We start from the raw sequence: 8,872 nt of genomic DNA, 5'->3' as shown, positions 1-8,872 counted from the left end.
CTCCCAGGCTGAAGGCTCCTGCTTTAACTATCTGTAGTAGAAAATGGCACCCGTGTTCCTGGCGACCATGGTTTCAGATGCCGTTGGAGAACATCACTCACATCTCTTGCTGTGGTGCCTTCTGCATAGCAGAAGGGGATGATAACTCAGGTCACTGGTGGGCAGAAACCATCTCCGTGGTGCTCACAACATTGTAAATTCTAAGTTCAAGCTAAACCTTGTTGCTCCCTGAATTACTTATTCCTTAATGGTGAAACCCAGGAAGTGGGGTGATTACATGCAACTGTGGTCTGGTCCAGGGAGGGATGCCTGGTCACTTCAATCTCTGATATACCTACCATGCTAACAAATTCCACAGATGAAGTGACCATGGCACAGCACTCATCCCATTGGGCAAATTTATTAAACTCCCTTGTTTCCTGTGACCCGAGTGCACCCTGGGTATAGTGACATGCAGAAAGCATCATTCTGTAAGCCACTGTGTGTTCTGAGTATCTGTAACCACTGGCAATTCCCTGGCTTGAACATGGATACCCGGTGCGTTTCCAGGAGTGCCTGTCCCGAGTCACTATACCCAGGTAGCTCCTGGCTACCCTTCTCGCCCCAGCCCAATAGCGAATTTGCTATAATCTGCAGGATGTCCATGTGGCAAGGGGGAAGCTCACAACCTTACCCAGGAAATTCAAAAGGGACCTGGGAATGAGGAGAGTGGGAATAGAAACATGGAGCTGGCAAAGCGTCATCTGCAGCTCCTTCAGCGTTAATCCAGCAATGAGTAATTCTTTAACATGGATCCATTTTCTTGGTTTTAATTCTGCCATTTTCTCTTAAATTTTAGATTTTAACAAAGATAACAGGTTTATTATTTGCCAAAATCCAGTTATGAATCCAGAGCATACAAAACACAAAGCTACAGAAAGATTCCCAAAATGCACATGTAATTTTAGAAAATAGTTTAGTACACTCTTGTTATAAAACACATTTACAGGAGGACATTCACATGTTCTTGTTCCAATTTGCTTATGATAATTCACAAAAACATAACTGAACAAATTGTATGATAAACCAAAGAGAAGCAAAATAAGACAGGTATAACACATTCACCTTGAAATAACATTTTGAAAGTAGTCACGGCACCTTCTTTTAACCAAAGCAAGGACAAAGCAAACTTTTCGCCTGGCCAGCATTAACTGCTCCTGATGGTGCTTTCAGGAAAAGACACCCGAGATGCAAACATGTCAAGCACTTTCCGCAAATACCTTTACCAACTGGAGGAAGGAAGGTTTCAGATCTGAGAGACACTTCTAAGGCAAGTCTTGCTCGATGGAAAGGATACCCTGGCCCCTGGCCAGAATCTAGACCCAGCAGCCTCTAACTCTCAAAGTAAACACAGTGTACTGTCCTGCTAATCTCATATGCTCTGATGTGGTTAGCAGTGAGCCAGCAGATGAACAGAGTCCTATGACACACTCACTGATGGTGGTCAACTACATGTTTTGGAAAAGCTTCTTTCAAAAAAAACTTGTTTCTTAATCTATGTGGTAATGTGAGCAGAGCTCGAAATGTCCCGGCTATTGCCGTTTTGTTATGCCTCCTCAGAAGCAGACTTTTCGCCTTAAATCACAAGTCCCTGCTAAACTGAGCACTTCCCAAAGACACCAAGAAAGAAAATTTCAAGTGGACAGTGAGGTTTTCTTTCAATGGCTTACTGAACCCTTGCCCTAGCCAGAGCAGGATTTACTTCCCACCTGGCTGGAAACAGGCAGGAGGTTAAAGCCTATGCCCTCGCTTCACAAGTGTTTACAGACAGTAGAGTTCTGTGCACCAGCAGAAAGACACAGATTAGGAGACTGTGTTGAAACTTGGCAAAATGCACACTGTTTTTTCAAAGCTCTTAACAAATAAAACCTGCTTCAGCAGAATTTCTAACACAAACCCTTTTAAGAATAGATGACAAAAATAAAAATAAAAATTCCAAAGAGTGAACATTAATTTTCAGGGAGGTCTTCCTGCCCCAACTGTATGGACACCAGGACCCCACATTCACACACTCTTCTCCATGGAGGGTTGGAGACCAGGAAGGCAGCACTCCTGTCCTGGTTTCTAGTCCTCCCCTGCTTTTCTCTCACAAACACACACACTGTCTGAGGGAGGCCACAGTCCCCAGGGACTCAACACAGCATTTCATTTGCTATCCTCCCATGGAATCCCTTGAAATGCATCCACTTTTTAAATTTCCCTGGCAATCCTCAAGCCTTCACAAGCAACCTAAAGTGACAGGCCAGGCCAGGCCAGCACAAACCCTTCATTTGGTAACTATGTCCACAACTCACAAGTTACACCAACCTCACAAAACACTGCAAACATATATATGAATGGCAGCTCAAGAATTGTTCTTCCATTTTGAGAAGGGAAAGATATTTAGCCAGAAAACTAAGTCATATACACTAACATGGGTAAATGAACTTGTCACAGTAATACCTTGTGTCAAGCTGCCTTGCCCACCAGCTCAACAGCTCCCAACATGGTGCCTTCTGAAGGCCCAGGAGACCCCAGCTTGAGACAGTGGCCACTGGTACCAATTCCCAGTACTAAGGCTGTTAAAGAAACTTCTACCACACAATGGTTGAAAGGACTTGTTCTCTCTCTCTTTAAATATGAAGTCTGTTCTGTTGACCACTAATGTTTTTGGGCATAGAAAGGAAATGTGGTCTACCCATTTACATTTTAAAAGGATTTCATATTTGCTATACAGATTCACAGTTTAACCTTTAGAGCCCCCACTCTGATCTGACCTTTTCTACAGAACAAAAGCTCCCAACATTTTGAATTTCTGACTCCAAGAACATCACAGGCATTCAAATGCCCTCTCCAAGTATCTACAACTGGCAAAAAGTACTGAGGAAGACCAACAGTCCAAGGGTTAGCAGGTATGTCCACTCTTTAACACAGACTCTTCAAGGTAAACAAAAACAAAACCCAGCTATTGTATGCTGTTCCTAGCAGGCCTGTGGATGACAGTCTCATCCTCGGGCACTACTAGAGAAAGCGTCTCTTCTTGGCACTGCTGTCACCCTGCTCCGGGTCCCTCCTGTCCCAGTTAGCATTTCTCAGCATGTGCTGAGTCACAGAGCCATGCCTTTCCTCTTCACTGAAAGCTCTAGGTGCTCTTCTATGCCTGAGCTCAGCATCTGGGTGACTAAAATTCCTCTTACTTGTGGAAGCAGCAGCAAGGTGAGCAGGTGGTGACTGAGCCTGCATAGGAGACCTGTGGCTGCCCAGAGGAGCAACAATGGCAGTGGACGGTGGTACAACAAAACTTAGGTCCTGGAAAATCACAGGAAAGCCAGACTGTCCCAGGAGATGGACTAGCCCAGGGAGCTGGGAGCTCACAGGCTGTGCATCCTTCAGGAATGTTCCCTTGGCTTCAGCATCCAATCTCCTAAATAGTCGTGGATCTCGAAGTCGTTCTTGGAAAGGTGGCCTTTCAGATTCCTTTGAAGTAATAGCATCAGAAGGTGTGTGGTACAGAGAAGCAGCAAAAGATGTCGTGGTAAGTCCACTGTCTAGCCTGCCACTGGGCAAGCCACCCTGAGGTCTGGGTGCCTCTGGGGCAGTGGCTGGGGGATGGGTTACACTCCTCTGTAGCACAGGCTTCAGTTTCAGAATCTTCATTGCATCACGTTTATAGTTTGGGCCACAGGTCTTAATAATGGCCCCACGCTTCTGAGCATCCTGAATGAGTTCATACCAATGTTCGTTCTCCTGCAACAAAGGAGAGAAGTAATCACACCCTACAGAGACACTCATGAAGCATGGGGGCCCAACTTCCAGACGAATACACTCTTAAACACTCACTACTCAGAAGACAAGGTCAGAGAAGTTCAAACACACAGCGATAATGGAACATTACTAAAGCTAGGGCTGATGACAGCTGTTAAGGAAACTCCACTTGAATCACTGCCATCCTTGCAACACAGTAAGATGCCACCCTGCAGATCTGCACTAGCTGTTCCTAACTCTGCCAAGCCGTTTCAATTTGTGTTAATTAAAACTCACCCTGCTGCTGCACCAATCGTAAGTGCACCGTGACTGCATTGCTGCAGCAAGCATGTAATTTCCCACTGCTTCACAAGGCTCCTCTGCACCCTGCTCATCTACACCGCCACCTGCCCCTAGCCATGGCTGACATTTTTAACAGTTAAGACTTGATTTTAGAAGGCAAGTTTCTGACCACAGCATTTACTGGCTTACCAAAGGTCTCCCAAGCCCCAAAGGACTAACACATTTTAATCTATTGAGGGAGAATAACAAAGATATTCTCCCAATTTCTGTCATTTAAATTTTTAAAAATTTGTGTATGGGTTTGACTACATGTATGTACATGCATCACTTGTATGCCTGATATGCACAGAGACCTGATGTCAGATCCTCTGGAACTGAAGTTACAGGAGGTTGTGAGCTAAACCTGAGTGGCAGGAACCAAACTTAGGTCCTCTATAAGAGCAGCCAATGCTTAATCTTAACCCCTGAGCACCTCTCCAGACCCTAAATCATTCTATTATTTTACTCTTCTCTTGCTTATGTTGTGCACATGCTGCTGGGGATGGACTTACACCTTAAGTCCTTACACCTGCTGGGCATGTGTTATACCACTGAGCTGTCTCTAGCCCACCATTAAGGGTTCATCATATATTTCTGTGTCCTGTATGTTTGTTTGTATTAAGTCAGTGCAGGTGCCTACAGAGGCCCAAAGAGGGCACTAGAATGCCTGGAGCTGGCCATCCAAAATGGGTGCTGAGAATCAAAATCCCTGTCCTCTAGAAAGACAGCAAATGTTTTTAGCCACTGAGCCATGTCTCCAGCCCCCAAGACTTCATTTTAAAATGTCAATATTTTTAATGTTAGAAACAATCTTTTAATATTCATGATAAAATTTTGTTTTTCCTTATCAACTTAAAAAGGGACATTAAACAATGGTATATGGCTTTTACATATACATATAAAGGGTACAAAAACAACACAAGCCGAAGACCAAAGATCTAGTTAAGATTTAGGTAGGAGACATATCTGAATGCTCTTGGCTACTATTAACAAAAGAGGGAAGAAAAACAATCTGAGCTGGCTCCTCTCCTCAGATAACCACCACTTTTAAAAGCACCAAAAAGTTACTACGCCCGCATGAGAGCGCAGGAGTTAAAGAATAACGCTCACAATCAAAACTTCGGAGGCACCGATACATTGTAACCCTAGATGAGCTGAGCAGCAAGCACATACTACCCAGTTGTCTGCCACTGGCTTCACTCACACTGTCCACACTAAAAAGTAGAGTGTTATGTTTCAAGAACCCTTCAAGCAGAACGACTCTACAGCAGACCTTGTGACCCAACCCACATGCCCAAAAAAAGGCAGTTGCAAGTCCCCTGCCCTCTCTTTGAAGAAGCTGCTCACACATCCACAACCCTGTTTGCTAAGCTCTGTCCCAGCACTTTGTATGTGGATTTACTGACGCACACCAGGATTTAGATAGGTCATACAAACCTGAGCTTTGAGCTGAGAAAGATGGTTTGTGTGTACATAAAAGCTCACAGCCAAGTTGCGGAAAGACCTAACAACCTTTATTTTTTAACCAAGAAATGGTTTCCATTTTGATGGAGAAAAAAAACAAACAAACAAACAAAAAAAAAAAAAAAACAACCAAAACCCCACAAACCTGTAACAGAAAACAATGGATAAATTTGTAATCCCCTGTAGCACCCACAGAGTGTACCTACCATCAGAGTCCTCAAATGTCCAAGGATAAAGAGGCTGTACTTGGCTCGTGTAATGGTGACATTCAATCTCTGCAAACTTGCCAGGAATCTATGCAACAACAAGAAAGTTACTTCTGTCTGCTTCCAGGATGTGCCTATCCCTGGCCCAGATGCTGGGGGTTAAATATACACATGGCTTTTTACATGGGTATTGGATAGTCACTCTCAAGTCCTTATGCTTGTATGGTAAGCATTTTACTAATGAGCCTTCTGCCTATTAAACTTGTTTAAGCCAGTGGTTCTCAACCTTCCTAATGTTGCAACCCATTAGTAGTTTCTCATGTTGTGATGACCCCCAAACATAAAATTATTTTTGTTGTTATTTAATAACTGTAATTTTGCTACTGTTATGAATTGTAATATAAATGAACTGACATGATGGACATTTGATATCCCTGTTGAAAAGGTCATCCAACAACCCCAGGAGTCACGACCCACAGGTGGAGAACGACTGTTTTAAAATGGAAGGCACTGAATCAACTATTTATTTGATAGATAAGGCTTTCTAAGAGTAGTGTCTGTGGATCTGGATGACAAGAGGATTCTCAGCAAGCGACAAGGCAATGTGAGCTACTTACCCAATTGAGCCTTGTACAGAACTCGCCCTTACACAGGTAACGATGATACAGTCTTTCTGCCGGCCCTGGAAGGCATCCACCGTATCCACTTCTGCAGGTCTATTTATAAAAGGCAGAGGTTTACTAAAAATGTAGAATTATGAAATTCATGTACGCAGCAGTATTTAAAACTCTTCACTGTGAAGCTGGGTGGTGGCGCACACCTTTAATCCCAGCACTCAGGAGGTAGAGGCAGGTGGAGCTCTTTGACCTTGAGGCTAGACTGGTCTCCTGAGGTTCCAGGACAGCCAGTGTTACAGAGAAACCCTGTCTTGAAAACCCAAAAAAAAAAAAAAAAAAAAAAGGTTCATTATATAGTCCAGATGGGACAGTCCTTCCAAATAACATTCTGAGGTCAGCAGGTCAGCACAACATCCTTTTTCCATTTTCGTCATAGAATTTTCTGAAACACAATTCTTAGTGTTTATCAAGTTTGTAAGAAACCATCTTCTCCCGAGGCTGTCCATATTTATATATATGTTTCCTTAGGCCTTTTGGATTCTTCTATGATTTCATCAGCTTGACTCATGGCAGAGAACGCGCCATTCTTCTTTGGGAAGCTTTGTCAAGGAGACTGAATTTTGTTTTCACACCACTTGAGGTTGCTTCCACACACATGCCTGAGCATGTATGTCTGTGCGCCACAAACATGCAGAGGCCAGAAAAGGGCTTTGGGTTCCAAGAACTGGAGTTACAGACAGTTGTGAATTACCATGTGGGTGCTGGGAATTGAACCCAAGTCTTCTGGGAGAGCTGCAAGGGCTCCTAACCACTAAACCATCTCCCCAGGCCCTGGAACCGAGTCTTCTTATCCACACACTTCTTTCCATGTTCTGGCTTTTCTTTTTCTCATAGCACGCTTCGAAGCTTTCAGTGGATGCATCGTATACTACTTTGTTGGTTTTATTTACTCCTACGTACTTTATTATTTTTGGTGCCATTATAAATAGAATGTTTTTACTTCCTGAGCAGACAACTCACTGACAACAGTTTTTAATATATTGATCTTCTATTCTACGAGTCTCTTAAACTTGTTTGTTAACCATAAGGGTTTCTTTGTGTAGCTTCATTAGTGAACCTATAAATATAACCATGCTGAATTATTTATAAACCTACACAAGAAAAACTCTTCCTTTGGCTAGACCCTCTACTGCAATGGACAGCAGAAGTATTAAGAACAAACATCCTTCATGGGTCTACGGAAAAAGACTATTGAACCATCATGGAGCAATGCTAGCTAGCGCTTTCTACAGATACCTTTTAATCAAGCTATAGAATTTTCTCTGTGCTCTTAATAGTGTTTCCAACTGTGAAAGATGATAGGTCTTGTTGAGTTCCTTTTCTGTCATCTGTTGGCTATGGCCTGTGGGTCATCTTCTCAATCTGTTTGTTCTTTGAGACACAGTCTCCAATCGTAACTCAGGTTGGCCTTAAGCTCATGATTACCCTGCCTTGCCTTCTTAAGTATGGAAGTTCCAGCTGCCATATCCTGCTTCCTTCTCTTATTCCATTGATCTGCTGAGCCAACACTGTACTCTGGGATAAATTTCACTTGGTTTTCAATTCCCTTTAATGTGCACAGAATTCAGTCTGCCACTGCTAATTAGCATCCTCACATCTGTAATCATGAGTAGTTATCAGCCCTGTGGCTCTTCTAACACCTCCTCTGGCTTGGTGTCATAAAATGAATTACAGTGATCATGGAGCTGACAGCATGGTTTATCACATAAGGTAGCTTGCCACCAAGCCCGATGTCCTGAGTTCTCTGAGCACATGCACACTGTGGTGTGCTTGGCTTACACAAGTTTAAAAAAGAAAATGTTCTCATGCTTTTGTAAAGTCCCAAGTATTACTGGGTTTTCTGTTGCTGTTTTCAGATAGGCTATTTTCTATGTAGCCCAGGCCGGTCTGAAACTCTAGCTCCTCCTGCTTCGAGTCCCGAGTGCAAGGATTACAGGTGCACAGCTGGTTCATTAATAGTTGGGGGAGCTCAGCAGTCAGCTGTAACCCATCTCTCATAATTGAGGGGTTTAGGTTAGTACCTCTATGTGCTGTATATATAGTTTCTTCAAATGTTTATTTTTCCTAAGGTCAGTTTTGTATGCTTCTAGATTAAGAAACTTAAAATGTTATTTTGGTATTTTAACATTTTTGTGTGTGTCTCTGATAACAGTGCATGTGCGCACATGAGCAAAGGCCACAAGAGGGAGCCTTTGCTCCCTCTATCACTGCCTTCTATCACTGCTTAGTCTTTGAGACAGCCTTTCCCTGAACCTGGGGCACATGCTTTCTAGACAGGCTAGAAACCAGCAAACCCCAGCAAACCTGTCTCTGCCTGCTTCTGAGCTGAGGTTACAGGAAAGTGTACTGGACTCTCAGATTATTGTCTAAGTGCTAGGATCTGAACTCTGATCCTCATGATTGCATACCAAGTGCTAGTAG

General features: G+C 43.3%; 1 protein-coding gene across 4 annotated transcripts in view; it reads right to left on the bottom strand.

The window, feature by feature from the left end:
• Window positions 1-793: 793 nt before the first annotated feature.
• Window positions 794-8,872, bottom strand: part of Setx (senataxin) — a 55,376-nt gene continuing 47,297 nt past the window's right edge. For all 4 annotated transcript variants that reach the window (XM_021642167.2, XM_021642318.2, XM_060389782.1 and 1 more), the window contains 3 exons: window positions 6,392-6,490; window positions 5,775-5,862; window positions 794-3,765 (listed from right to left, as the gene is read on the bottom strand). In XM_021642167.2, coding sequence (XP_021497842.1) covers window positions 3,040-3,765; window positions 5,775-5,862; window positions 6,392-6,490 — 913 coding nt within the window. In that variant the 3' untranslated portion in view covers window positions 794-3,039. The remainder of the gene's footprint in view (window positions 3,766-5,774; window positions 5,863-6,391; window positions 6,491-8,872) is intronic.

Source organism: Meriones unguiculatus, chromosome 8 (assembly GCF_030254825.1).
Source record: "Meriones unguiculatus strain TT.TT164.6M chromosome 8, Bangor_MerUng_6.1, whole genome shotgun sequence".
Taxonomy (NCBI): Eukaryota; Metazoa; Chordata; class Mammalia; order Rodentia; family Muridae; genus Meriones; species Meriones unguiculatus.
The sequence above is the reverse complement of the archived record's forward strand: the minus strand, read 5'-3'. Positions and strand labels throughout refer to the sequence as shown.